This window comes from Trachymyrmex cornetzi, unplaced genomic scaffold (assembly GCF_001594075.2).
Source record: "Trachymyrmex cornetzi isolate Tcor2-1 unplaced genomic scaffold, Tcor1.1 scaffold367, whole genome shotgun sequence".
NCBI classification, from domain to species: domain Eukaryota; kingdom Metazoa; phylum Arthropoda; class Insecta; order Hymenoptera; family Formicidae; genus Trachymyrmex; species Trachymyrmex cornetzi.
This window is the reverse complement of record NW_017298398.1, coordinates 215,081-230,308: the sequence shown is the minus strand read 5'-3', so window position 1 is coordinate 230,308 and position 15,228 is coordinate 215,081. Positions and strand designations below refer to the sequence as shown.

The window sequence follows — 15,228 nt, the reverse complement described above, 5'->3', positions numbered from 1 at the left end:
TTAACTGAAAAATAAATTTGTATTTGGATCCACATAACTATACCTCAATACGTTTTAAATATTGTTACATCTCCTAAAAACCTTGTCATGTGGATACTATACTTATTTATTCTAAAAGAAAAAGAACGATTTTAATTAAATTCCTCTCTTTTGATTTTCGTTAATTTAATAATTTTCTGTGCGGATAAACGTAAAATGTTTTTAAGAGCCACCGTGCTGAGATCTTTCCCATACTTCTAACATTCGAGAACAAGTGTATCGTATCCACCCACTCATTCGCGTTCGCCCCTTCGAGATCCACATGATTACGATCGCTCTGATGTAAATCCGACGAATCTTATAAACAACAAGGGAGGACGAAATACACGGGAGGCGGCACTGGGTCTCTCATTACTCGGTTCAGGACCTGGCTCGACAACCGACCGATTTCATATCAGACGCATCTATCTGGAGCACCCAGATACATAGGTGGCCTCCTCCTATATGTGATGAGGATAAAGTACAAGCGCGTCAAAACGTGAGATACATATCGCGATTTTGACAGTGAGGTGGTGCGTAATATATTTTCGGACCATTATGATTTATTCGCCATAGATCGATACGGAGGAAATATCTTTAATATGTGTTATCGTGATTTATCGATCCTTCTTACAACTATAGGCGTTCAAGTATTGGTTTTCATAACGAATAATACCTATTATAAATCATGTATTAGCTTGTAGGAATATTAGTCTTTTCTTCATTTCTGATTTTGAAATAAACAAAATTAAGAATTATTAATGAAATTTTACGATAAGTTGATGCAATTTACATCTACATGGAACAATTTGAAAAGAACTTAGTGATGTTCCATTTTACCTTACATTAAAAGAGTAGAACGTGAAATACATTAAAATCAGTGTTCAACTATTTTATAATATTTGTTATTCAAAACATCAGTATTTTATTAACGATGTCTAAAATGTTAATCGATTGTATCATTATAGATGAACTCGGTAGAATTGGATAAGAGATTTTCGTAGTGAACGTCAACGCCATTCGATAAAGTTGGTTTCTGCAAAATCTCTGGAACTGATTAGTCAAGAAACTGTGTGCTTTTATCTTGTAGGAAGTATATAATACCGAATAATGGTATATTCACCGATGAGATAGGAATGGAAAATAATTTTCGTTGTATCCACTGATATCCTATCGGCAGATATTACAGAATAAAGAGAATAATTTATATATATATATATAACAGATCTTAATATAATACATTTATTATGTACATTTATGTCATACACTTGCTTTTTAATAATAAATGATTAAACAATAAATGGTTGAGGAAAAATAGAAAACAAAGATGGAAAACAAGATACAATATGATTAAAACTAACAAGAAAAATAAGAATGAGAATAAATTATACAGATTATGTAGTTGATGTAGATGAAGTAAAAGCGGAAATTAAAATTCAATATAAATTTAAGAGAAATTAGTCTCAATATAATATTTATAAAATATACGTTCTTACTTTTTCGCGTTATATTCACACGAACTTATTTTACAATCGTCCATAAATTTTTTTCTTTTTAATTATAAAATAAAAAGAAGGAAGTAAAAGTAGTTTAAGTATACGTTAAATTTAAAAAATGTGGAAAAGAATTATATTTTTATTTAATGCATAAACTGTTATTAGTAATGATAATTTCGCAGAGCTGCATTTATATGGAAAAAATGTATAAGTATAGATTTTTAATTAATAATTTAAAAGGTAGTAAGTAAATCTGGACAAATATTTTTTTGTTTCATGAAGTTACTATTTATTAGCACAATAATTATCGTTACATAGAATATTCATAAACTTATGTCTCCAAGTGATTGATTAATGCGAATACATGTTACGAAACGTAACGATACAAATACATATATTTATATCACAGTCGTAGATAATGAAATTAGTATTAATTCGAAGTTACAGTATTTATTTAAATGCCTAGAATAATCGCCCAGATTTTCTCTTGAAAAAAACTTACGACTCACGTGACACAAAGTGTGCGTATAAATCCTGCAAAAAGCATTACATACATCTCGGATATAATATGATAAAAAATTCTTCCGGGCGAGCCTAACTTAAATATAGTGACACGCTAATTAATCTTAATTACTAAAAGTTTGATTCGCAATGGATATAAGCGCGTTTCTCCGCCCAGCGAAACAGAAGTTTCGAAGCGATAAACGAGGATGATGCTGAAGGGACGTTCGCGTATATGATCGCAAGGATAAAATCAAGTTTTAATGACACTATTACTACATAGGTACCTATTGTTAACTGTTCCTATATTCGCGGGATGGTGAAACCAGTCTTCTTACATATGTCGTAAAACGACATTCTCGCGCGCGACTTTCTCGGGAAAAATACTTATCTTCATTTTTAGTTATGGACCAAGTACGTCTAAGTGAAATAATACGAAAGAAAGATTGAAAAAGGCTACTTTAATATGAAATTAAAAAGATATAATCGATTGTATTAAAAGAATATTTATGGAGAATTATAAAGTTCGAGATATAAAGTTAAATTGTCTTTGCAAGGATAACATTTACACTGTAATATGGAACGTCCCAGTTTGACCCAAGAACGTTTAATTAAAAATCAGTTCTTTAATATTATTTCACTTGGATAGAATTGATGATTGTAGATCTTCATAGTTTAACATTTTATCAAGCGTACACGTTGTCGACATCAAGATCGAGAATTTCTACCGAAATCTACGGACACATTAACGACTCGAGGGGTAGGAAGTAGGATTTGCTATAAATGGACACGTCAATCCGACTAATTCTACCTAATTAGTAATCTAATTAACATCGTAATGTGTTAAGCGAGCGTTACGAGCCTGGAAATACGCTGGTCAATTTGCTGTAATAATCTTAATTATGATGTGGATTGGCTTTTCAAGTCTTATGTCAAGTGGAAGCGCATGATACTCGAACCTTCGAATATCAATTAATTAAAATCTGTTATCTTATTGACTCGATCACTGTTTTGGCACAATAATTGTTTCCAGTACTCGCCGTCGCTTTTAATCTTAGTTTATTTTGCATTTCAATGTTCGGCAGTATTTCGTTCCTTGATTTATCGACTCCTATGTCGCTTACTGAAATCGCGCATCAATCTTTTCGTACTTATAATTACGAATCCACAACATAGAGACGTTAATGACTTGTTTTACGTTAACATTCTACATTACGAAGAACTGGCTCTTCGTTTCGATTGTGTCAGTTTCTTTTTTGACGTCTTGTCTAACATTATTTCAATTACTATATGTCATAATATTTTGAAACGCCCCAACTCTTCGCTGATCTAAAGCCATGTTACTGCAACATACAGCGAATTAGCGACAGGTCTTTCTTCGATCAACAGTAAAGCAAATAGATTTTTTCTTCAATTACGAAGATAATTGCCATTTCATCTTTAAGTCTTTCTTTCTAAAGTTATTGGCATTTTACGGTGAATGCAATCGGGAAAGCATTAAACTTAATTTTGTAACGGGAAAGCATTAAACTTAATTTTGTAACGGGAAAGCATTAAACTTAATTTTATAATGACACAATTATTCAGATCATGCTTTGGAAGTTTCTTAAACATCGTTTTCACCGCGGCAGCGCGCGTCTTTAATTACAAACCATACGGAAGAACCATACAATTCTTCTACTCGATAACGAGAAAGTTTTCTCTTTGCAGTGAATAGCAACAATGTGCATACAATCGATACGATGCCCCCGGAAATATATTTTGCATATATTTGCATGATTCTTTCTAATCGCATGCTCCGCTGTTTGGTTTTCGTGTCAAGGTTTCGCGTCTTTGACATTCCATTACGAAAGCGCTTGTTCTTCCCCTCACATTACATCGCCGCATTCGAATTGTAAAGTGCGACAAGACGATCGGCCGTCCTGCTTTCTTGAATCTCTAAAGATCCTTTAAGATAGGTACGTAGAACCATCGTACACGCGAAATAAAAATATAAACAAAAATTTCTCTACTTTACACGAAGTAAAAAGGCCGTAAATGTATTATATATACGTAATTAAAGTGAATCTACTTCTATCATTTACATATCATTGCCTTCAATTTTTATTTTGATTAATTTTATTTTTCTACTTTATTCAAAAATTAAAAGTTTAACACCAGATATTCATGCGGTGTATTAATAATAATGAAATAATCTAATCAAAAGTGTTCTCCGGGTGCGAGAACGTTTATCACGAATAGATCATTTATCGCCGTAACGTTCGATAAAGACTTTCTTTGCGTCTATAATAAATCTCACGACATCGATAGTTACAACTTGAAGGACTCTTCGAAAAGAAAGAGAGTGGGATGAGACTGTAGAGTCTCACCAGAAAGCCTCGAGGATACTTTCTGTTTCGCCCGAAGCTGCAGTCAGAATTCGCAGCTGGGCGAACATCAATCGCAGTCACTTTCAAGAGTACTTAGAAGGATTGATGAATGTTCCGCCTTGGTCTGCGGACAATCTCGCAGTTTGCGCGCGTGACACTAACGGATTAGTCTTCGGAGAAGACACGAATCTCCTTCCTCTTGTCGCGTCACAAATTGCTCGCGCTTCTTTGTCTCTCCGAGATCCTTCGAGTTCGATTTCTTGGTTCCTCATATATCGGGAAATTGATCCGGTCGATGCGCGAGAACAAGGATAACGCGGAATCGAAATTCAGCGCGACTTAATTCTTACTAACTAGTTGGCTGATTATATCGGGAGAGACACGAGAGAAGATAAAGATGAATTCAAGTAAAACTACAAGAGCCGCAAGGGCTCTTCGAGAAAAGTATCCGCCTTCTCTTTTTGTCGTTAAAGCTTCGTCGATATATCTCCTCCCCGTCTTGGGTCTTAGACCTTCTATAACTACTTCGGAGGAAGAGCAAGAAGATAAAAGAATTTTCGATGGAATCCGCGATGTCGCTTTCCATTATTCGCCTCCCTTCGACAGCTCTCAAAATTCGCGATCCGAGACGCCTGTGTGCGAGTGTCTTTATAGATTTTATCTGTTCTCTCGCACGCGACATTAACCGGATCCTTCTTCGTCGGTGCGATTACTTCCGAAGAAGAAGGCGGGGGTCAGGCGTCGCGCTCCGTCGACCCTATGAGAGTTTGGAGGCGTCAGGCTTGTCTCAGAAGTTCGCTTCCAGCGAGCTCTCCAGCTCACTCAGTGCTGGTACCAGCGTCTGCAGCGAGAAGTAACGCGAACGATCGGCTGCGTCCACGCTAGTCACATGCTGGAACTGGCACGGTTGACTGATGTTGCTCTTGGCCGGCAGCACTACCTTCTTCTGCACTGGTTTCTTCTTCTTCTTACCCGGAGCCGATAGGCTGATGTTCTCTGGGCAGGACACGAGACGCTCTATGTGTTGCCACAGATCGTTCGCCGCCTTTGAGTTATCGAAACTGAGCCCAGCTAAGCGAGTGTGATCCGACGAGAGACACATCGTGTGGAAGGCTGGCCCCGACACCTGCAAATATTTCGAGTGCTTTTATCTCATAGAATGCGAAAGATCGAAGGTAATGTAATACAAATCGTATTTTCCCGCTACGAGCAATTCCTTTGACATCGCTCTAAAGATTTAAAAAATACTTGCACGATTCATACTACGCCGTATCACTTGTGTTTTATTTCGTCTGGCAAGCACATAAGAAATTTGAAACGGTATTAAATGTCCGATGCTGAAATTTAATCCGCTTTGTAATGTAGTACTCCGTAATCTATCTAACGAGATAAACAAGCTTGAACACGTAAATGAATTATTTAGGTTGTAGTCTGTCATTAACATTACCTCTTGAATGTTACATTGTAGTATGAGAATACTAATCACTTGTCACTACTAATACTGGATATTACGTATATTTTATATAATAATACATTTAGAATAATCCTCATTTCGAAAACATATTGTTAGAGACAAGCATGTTATGAACAATCAACGATAATACCTTGTACGATGAGAGGTTGTCGATAGTTTCACGCCAGAGAGTGAAGCAAGTACCGCGTTCTGCCAATAAGATTTGAATTCGTCTCTTGGATCTTGATCGTGTCTCCCCAAGATCGAGAACTACCACGGGAATTCCAGTGAAACGAAGCTCCCACCTCTCTGTCTGAGAGGCGCTACCGAGATATAGATTCGCCAGTGATTCACAGACGAATACCTGCGAATCACGAAACACAAGATATTATCCCATAAGCAATGTATTCAGGTTCGCAGCTAGATTTTATAGTACTTATCTATACGATTTATTTCATACATCCTCCATAATTTATTATTTTTTTAATCAACGCGTTTATTGTACGTGTAGTTTATTACATTTTGTGCAAAGCTCACCTGTGATTTTAATCCTCGAAAGAAAGTCTCGAGCTGTTCTCGTTCCACCTGGCTAACTGGATCGAGACGAGACTCATCGCTGTTCTCGGAGCTGTCACTACCTTCGTAACTTGACGTTGCGGAAGTATCCGCCTCGCCCGTCGAGGATAGTCGTCTTCGCGTGGTGCCGCTATATTCGCTGTAATAGGATGAGCTGTGTAGCGACAGATTCGACTGCAATGCGGGACAAGATGACGCATAAACTGGTCCGTTCATTGTTTTCTGCAAATAAAAGAAGAAGGAGACGATATAAATAAAAAGTTGACAGTTGTGTTATGACAGTAATTTTCTCTTTTTTGTTATACACTTTTTTTTATTACGCGATGCTCTTTTATAGGCGAAGATAAAACTTCTACGGTATTTATTGTGTAACTTGATATTCATTATGCAATATTGAAATACATTAGGTACAGAGTGGGTTTATTATTTTGCGGAGGGAGGGAAACTGCTTGCCTTCTGCGAGCGCGCACGAAAGCTCATCGATTTCTGGTACACCCTGGATTGTGCGAGCACCCTGGTACCATCCTATAAATATCCGCGACCTCTTTTATTAAGCACAAAAATTTTGAAATTATCATCGGAAAATGGATTTGTCGAAACAAGAGTATCGAAACAAAGCTACAATTATAACATAATTTAATCTGTTTACATATTTAACTGTTACTTTAAGAATCTAGAGTTTTAGGCTAATGTATAATACTATAATTAGTAATTACTCGAGAGAGCGCACATACAAAAGTTTTAAAAACATTTTTAATACACGGACAGAATTTTTTTTTAGAGTTTACACTGAAAATATGATAGTCGTGGGATAACATTGTATTTCGAAGAATTTTAATGTAAATCTCCCTCATTCATTAATAAAATTACAATAAAGTATAAAATAAGTTTGATTAATTTTAGTGAAGTGTATGGTGAAAATCTTTAAAATATTGTATTATACCACAATTACTATATTTTCAGGATAAATTTTAAAAGAAAATTTTCCCCGTGTATAAACTCAATGAAGTCAATGAAATCTTAAAATTCAATAAAATGTTAAAAAATCTTCGTCATAATATTGAATAATATTAAAAGATATAGCACTACAAATTGTTTGTTATACGTGTCATTGCATATACAAAATTAGCAAAATAATAAAGTCTTGTCGATGAAATTTTACGTGAAACGTGAGTACGATGTAAATATTGTAAATAAACGAGAGTATTCGCAGGGGTGGAGGACCCCTTTACGCTCCTTTGACGTTTGACCTCAGAGGTGAGAAAAACTAGGTCGTCGACTTCGATACTATGATGACGCAAGACAGAAAGAGACGTATATACGTATATATAAAATGAGAGAGGGAGAGAGATGCCGGCAGCCGACTCCGTGAGAGAGCTAATCAGCCAGCAGCATCCAGGGTCGACCTACTTAATGCACGCGAGAAAAGCCCGGCCTTAATTCGATTGGCATGGCATTAATGAATCAGCCGGATGACTAATCTCGCTATATATATGTCATTGATTCGATTCTAGGAAGTAATTCTACTACAGGTTGACGATGACGACGACGACCTCGTATCCCTTCTCATTCATTGATGGTGACGCTTTGATGCGCGATCGTGTTAACAATTCCCTGGCACTTGACGAGCGCATTCCTCCGTTACTCACGATCATTACTAACGCATTGCTACTAATCTTGTCAAATCTAGTCTTATTAACTCTTAAACGAACGAATAGAGAAATGCTAATAAAAATTTATTTTCTTAACGAAACGTAAAACGATGCAATGATTTATGTATTCCACCGAGAATAAAATCCTCTCTCTTTTTAGTTCTTATTTATATTTTACGTACTGTTAGAACATACATATTTTTAACCGCATATATCATATTTATTTCACTAAATAATAGATAATATAAAGTTTTAAGTTTGAGTCGATAAGCTAGAGAAATGTCATATTGAACGTTTATTAGACTGTATAATATAATCAACAAAAACTTTTTTTAAAAAATAATCATAGGACGTATAGACCTATCAAGTTGAATCTTCCTAATAATTAAATTAAATATTAACAAATATAAAGAAATTCGAGAGCTGCTTTCTTTTCTTGAATGTACATGATTGAAATAATACTTGAATAATATGTTAAATTGTGATAAAGCTAAAACTTGTTTTTTATAAACCGGAAATAAATAGATACTTGTTTTAAGTCAGTTGACACGATGATTTGTATCATAACAAGCCTGCATGTTTAACTAATTATTAATTGTAACTGTCAATACAACGTATAATTCAGCAAGGCATTATCTTAATTATGTAAACCAAACAGGAAAGTCCCCATTCAAATAATATATCCATGACATCGCGTTAGACAAAATTCTGTATTGTAGGTAGCGGATTAATATATCAATATTGATTTATGTAAATTTGATTATACGCTCTCGTATAGTGTTCGTGGAAGGAACATACAAATATCGGGAATACAAGTAGAAGAGCGACTCTCCCTTTCACAATCGACCCGCATCTATCGGTCCGCTACCAGACATCGCTATTATATGCGTGTGATGAGATATCACGGTGGCACAGTATAACGATACAAATTGAAATACGAACCGGTCCATGTCCCGCGTGCGAGAAACGCACACCGGAAGTGCATTGTCCACGTTACCATAGGGGATGTGCTATTGTGATAAGAGCCCAGCTTCGTTTCGCTTCTAGATAAAGTACAGATAATTACGATCGCACACCGTTGCTCTGTATTCTCACGAAGCAAGCGCGCACGCTCTCGCTTGGGAGGCAGAAAATAATTATCAGGTGGATTAATTGGATCGCAATACAGCGGTAGACGTAGTTATGAGACTTCCTTTCTTCTTCGAATATAAAAGTATTTCAAGATTCCATGATTTTCCTACCACTTTTAATAGATTCCTTGCATTAAATTCTGAATTGACATCAATAAGAAATTGCGAATAATAAAAGTACGAATAATCCTGTTGGACAAATTAAAATTAATTTATTGAAAAAAATATTATATAATTGCAATTTTTATTTAGTCAAAATACTCCTAAACGATGTTTATCTATTAGTAACTAGACAAAAAATAATTAAAAAATTATAATTTTTTTTAACCATTCAAAATTATAATTAAAAAATACTAAATTTTGTGTCGTCGAGACTACGCATGTCTGTGTTCAAATTAATTGACTGTTAATTTAATAAATAAATAAATTTCATAAATTTAGTATAAAATATGTTACAAATTCATAGATTTTTATATAAAAAATCCTTTTCCTGAAATAACTAATATTTATTAAATGGAATATATAAATGTAAAAGCGTATTTATTTTTATTTCTATAATTATAATTTAAAACGCATCAACGTATCATTTTTATTCCGATTTTTCAATTTACTGACGCGGAAAAAATTTGCTCAGTTAACATTTAACAAATATATCTAAATTTTTTATCCTAGATACGGAAGATTACATAAACGTTCATGGTGCGATTGCGAAAAGCATTAGAAAGTGGGACAACGTATCTTATCGCTTTGTGTCAATTAAGGAGTGATAAACAACGCGAAATGCACTTATGGGAAATTCGAGAATGCGACGCGACGGTGTTGGGTTAATTGCGAGCATGCAGGATGCAACCGGATGGCGAATTGTCGTGGGCAATACGGTGGAAGTCGACGCCGCTGTGGTAATTGTGCATCATTAGAGACTCGAGACGAAATTCACTCGTGAGTGAAAACTTGTTTATGCTAAATGAACCTTAAGATGGGGGCGTAGTTTTAACATGGTTGAATTGGAAAAACTTTTGTCTCTCAGACTATATTATATTTTTATATTTTTATATTTTTATATTATATTTTTTTCTAGATTCTATATATTTTATTATACATTTTTAAAAATAATTCTAAATTATACGTACATCTCTCCGAGAGATCGATACACACATATGTAAAGCTTGATAACGAATGTGTTAAAACACTATTTATGATTGTATCGCAGTTATTGAAATATTATTAATATCAGATGTTGTGTTCCGCCCCTAAGTGGTTCTTTAAAAAACACAATATCGAAGTAATATCAGGATATCACAATATCGAGAAATTATTGTAAGTAAACTCTCCGAGCGATCGTTTGGTCGAAGAGATACGAAATCGCACGGCGATTACTTCATTCCCGAGACAATAGACAAGTGCGTCGTCTGATAGTGGATGAAAGATTAATTACTGCCGGACTAATTAGTTTGGTGGTTGCAACGGGGATACACGCTTGGGCTGGAAATTTATAGCTCGTCCGGTGCCGCGCGCGCTCCGTCGAGCGTAAAACGTGCTCGCAATTAAAAGTAGGTAACCCGGAGGCCTTGTCTGCTCTATTGTCGGCCTGTCCGGGTTAGAGCGCCAACTCTTCCGCGGGTCATTCGTTTTGATTAGCTGTACGCTTAATTGCTTTCTTTCGTAAGTCACGCGGAAATTTGGCGAACTTTTGTTTCGCCAAAATACCATAAATATTGGTTAACGTTAAACCGTGGTTTAACTCAGCTTTTTTTTTCTTTTGGAGAAACAGGAAAGTGAACAGACATATAGGATTATCACAATTCTCGGTTGACTTTGAGTGAAATTTATGAAAACTATAATATAACTCTAATAAATGTGGAAGTGTATTGCAAGCAATGACATTTTTTTGTTTATAAAATTTGATTATTACATAATGTGATTAAGATTTGGCTCGATATAAATATTCTTCGGTAATTTTCTCGTTTTTTACTTGAAGTTATTTGACTCTAATATTCGAACATTTTCAGAATGCTATTTTAGGTGCGGCAATGCGTCTCGTAAAGCCATCCCTACAATGACGAGAGATGTTCAGACGTGTCTCTCTGCTCGTGACATCCTTCCCGGACATTTCTCATGCCTGTTGCGTGAAACTCTCCTCTACTCTCGTTTCTTGGCAGCAGCCTCTCCTTCGCGCCGTCTCTCAGAACGGAGAGTCGTAACGGCACAATAAATGCGAGTACAAACGACAATGGAATCTATCGACACGACTTCAGCAGACACGTCTTTCGTCTATTTCTCACTCTCTTCGTATTTCAGCTTTATCAGCCATCTCGGCTGCTCTCTCCTTCCTTTTCTCCCTACCTCTGTCTCTCTCACTTTCTGTCATTTTGCGCTATCTACCACATTGTCTTTTCCACCTCGATGCTCCATTGCATTCCCTGCATTATATCCCTCTGTTAGACACCGTAACGTACCCCTTAGCTACCGATGCATGTGCACGCGGGATGCATTCGCGCCGCGGAAATGCGGTTGAGCGGTGCAACGACCGGCGAGAATTCCGCGCGTGACGCACCGGGAAACTTCGGAGTTCCCAATGGTTAACGTGTCTATGGACTCGTGAAAGTCCTTCATGTTACAGGGAAGCGTGTAATAAGGACAAAGGACAGGAGAAAGAGAGAGAGAGAGAGAGAGAGAGAGAGAGAGAGAGAGAGAGAGAGAGTCAGAGAGACAATACAGTAGACGAGTCAAATTCGTTAATAGAACACTAGAAAGTGGCATTGTACATTAATTCAATGTACAAAATGCATAACATCACGTTGTGACAGTTGGATCGCAGGTAATTTGCTCAGGTGATTAGATAACATTGGATTAAAATGTTCCTCGTATCGTTTAATATTCTTCGTATTTGTCCTGAACTACCATGCTGTGCGTCACATTTAAAAAATATTCAGTCGAAAAATGAAATGCATTTTATATGTATTTATTAAACCGCTGAAAGGAAATTAGAATATATCTCGTAGTAACATCAATCTTTTTATAATATACATTATTCTGCGCATTCGCGCATGTTTTCCATTTCCATCTCTGCGCTCTACTTTTTTCGGACTTTAATTTAAAAGTATGTTGGAAAATACGTAAGAGAAGCAGTGCTCTGTCTCACATTCCTTGTTATACGTAGCGTCGCGAGATATTCGAGATATTTCGCGTCTTAATATTTTACGTGACAAGAAGGCAATGTCGGGAAGACGGGCGAATTAAGGCTAACATCATCCGAGTACGATAGCAACGTCGGTTTGAAAAGCGTCACTGGTACGGCAATTGCCACGCGGCTGATGCGACGCGATGCGTGCCGAGATTAATGCAACTTTGTGACAATGCGCGTCGTCCTCGTTCGCGTTAATTACACGCTACTTAATATACATTACTAAACCAACGCGCGAATACTCGTCCCAGTCTTTATTTACATTCGTCATTTTCAGTTTCACGTTACGATCGTTAATCTGCGCTATCATATGAATTTCTCGCATTATTCTACAGTAGTCGAATAATTACGGATTTAAGAAAAAAAAATTATAAGGAATATCTGCAATTTTATCACAGTTTAGTACATAAATTTGTACAAAAATTCATGTGATTTGAGGTTAATGAAAATTTTGTTTTAATTAATATTAAATATTTAGTAATATTATAGTGATCATTGAGATTTTTATATCAATTCGTTGAGAATTCACACGAATGTATCTCACTCGTTAAAAGAAACAAAATGTCAACGGATCATATCTTCGAATTAATTGATAAATTGCCTTAATTATGTCAGGGAGAGAACTAATAGAAAACGCTTGTTCCGACATGTCCGAAACTCGGCAGTAATTATATCTCCAATTAAGCGTGCGACGTTGTTCACGAAAACAAGTGTCGGCCGGCCGCATGTGGGATACAGAAATGCCAGACGCGTGACTACTCACGTAGTAGCGTAATTATTACGAGGGACATGAATGGCTGTAATGAGAGATGGCGTCATTTCCATCAGCAAGCGGCCAGCACTTGTGGAGAAATCGAGAGGACGAGCACTCATGGACGGATTCACTCACTTTCTCATAGTCGTCTCTGTTTCGCGGATATTCAATCATTCATGAATCACAGCGCATGATTAATGGTGAGCGAACATGAGCGGATCGGATTTGACCCAAAGTGATCTGTAAGCTCGCTAGTCTAATTCCTCGTTGAATATCGGATTATTACGTTTCTCGTTAAAGATTAATATGTTATAAATAATATTATACTTTAATAGCACATTTAAATATGAAATTGTAAAAGAAGGTCTATTTTTATTTTATGATAAAGCCAAAATATAGAAATTATAATTTATTGTTTTATAATTGTTTTTGTTTTTCACATTTTTACGTTTTTAAATTTTAATTACAGAAAACAGAATGTGATTTTAATAAATTAAGGAAGAAAAAGTAATGCTTTCATGACGACTTAGACCGGTATTCATAAATTCCTTCTTATTATAAGACCATCTTACGTAATATTTTAAGACGACTCTGTTGATTTATGTTATAACATCTTAAGATAGTACTTAAAAGATAATCTTAAATATACAAACTTAGAATTTACGAATACCAAGCTTAATTTTTCTTAATTTATTAAAATTTATTGCTTTGTTTTTTTCATAATGCTAAATTATATCATAAATTTGACATTAGGTAAAATATAATTAATTTACATAACACATTTTTTCATTTCAAATAATGTAAAATTTATTCATCGTATAAATGTTGAATTTAATATGCAATAATAACTCATTTATCAAAATTAATTTAAAATGTACGAAAATGCATAAATATAATATTCAGCATAAATGTATTGTATAAAACAATTAAATTTCAAAACGTCAACAAATCAGTCGTTGGCTCGACGCACAACCGATTTGTTGACGTTGTTTTTGAAAACGATATATGCTGTGTTGCGTACATAATACGCGTCGCGCTATCATCATACGCACGGCGAAACTCGATCGAATAGGTAACGGTGCAAACCTATTATTTCGCACTACCCCTCGAGATATTATCACGAGTACGTGATTCCGAATAGGAACATCTACGATTAGTTAGCAATTAGACGCGTTATTAACTGCTGTGATTAATGACTTGACTGCAATATTTGAAACAATAATTATTTATCAAAACGAGCATTTATATTACGCAATATACTCACATACATTTATATAGTTCAAATATGTAGTTAAAAGAATAAGTGATATAATGTCGGAATAAGTGATATAATGTCTGAATTACTATTTTTTTATTATGACATTTACGGACAATAATTGTTTCTTAAATAGTACTTGATTTTATATGCATCTCGCTTTGATTTTGCGGTTTAATTTCGGCAATGAAATGTAATCCAAAGCGAGAGTGTGAAATAATACGCGAACCGTTGTAATTGAAGTAATGAAGAATAGCAGTGATAAATTGACAGTATGCTCGGTACTCATTTTTTGAAGCTACGGATTATTAAATTAAAATGCAATTAAAAATGAATTACACGGAATTTTGCGGGCGATAAATTTTCCCGTGGATATAATCTTGAAGATGTGTGGGAGTGCTCGGTATTCTGGAAAGCTCAGTAACTCACGGGGAAACTAACATACTCGTCGCCGCCAATTTAACTGAATAAATTAACCACAGACGATTTGTCGTGACGCACATTAATTTCTAAAGTACCGTTCAAGTATAAATCAGACTGAAATACTTTTCTAAGGCCTAATCGATTAATTCGAATCGATTGCGCTTCCGATATGCTGATGAAATGGAATCTCATTGAAACGTTTCTGAGCAACGTTCTTACGCCAAATGCATCACAGCATGAACTCTTAAGCCTTACTTGAAATTACTACGTGTCCCCATTTATTCGAAATGCAAACTCATTCAGTGGAACTGGATATTATCGTTGACTGTATAAATGGAAATGTGTGCCGTAAAATATCGCGCAAAACACTTTTACTGATAATTAATTTACGCGCGATCGTAGTTACTCGTGAGTGTT

The 15,228-nt window shown here is 35.5% G+C and overlaps 1 protein-coding gene across 2 annotated transcripts in view; it reads right to left on the bottom strand.

The window, feature by feature from the left end:
* Positions 1-4,188: 4,188 nt before the first annotated feature.
* The window catches only part of MESR3 (misexpression suppressor of ras 3), a 44,541-nt gene continuing 33,501 nt past the window's right edge, over positions 4,189-15,228 (bottom strand). For both annotated transcript variants that reach the window (XM_018511287.1, XM_018511286.1), the window contains exons 2-4: positions 6,375-6,635; positions 5,989-6,201; positions 4,189-5,510 (exon numbers count right to left, since the gene is read on the bottom strand). In XM_018511287.1, the coding sequence (XP_018366789.1) occupies positions 5,172-5,510; positions 5,989-6,201; positions 6,375-6,629 (807 nt within the window). In that variant the 5' untranslated portion in view covers positions 6,630-6,635 and the 3' untranslated portion in view covers positions 4,189-5,171. The remainder of the gene's footprint in view (positions 5,511-5,988; positions 6,202-6,374; positions 6,636-15,228) is intronic.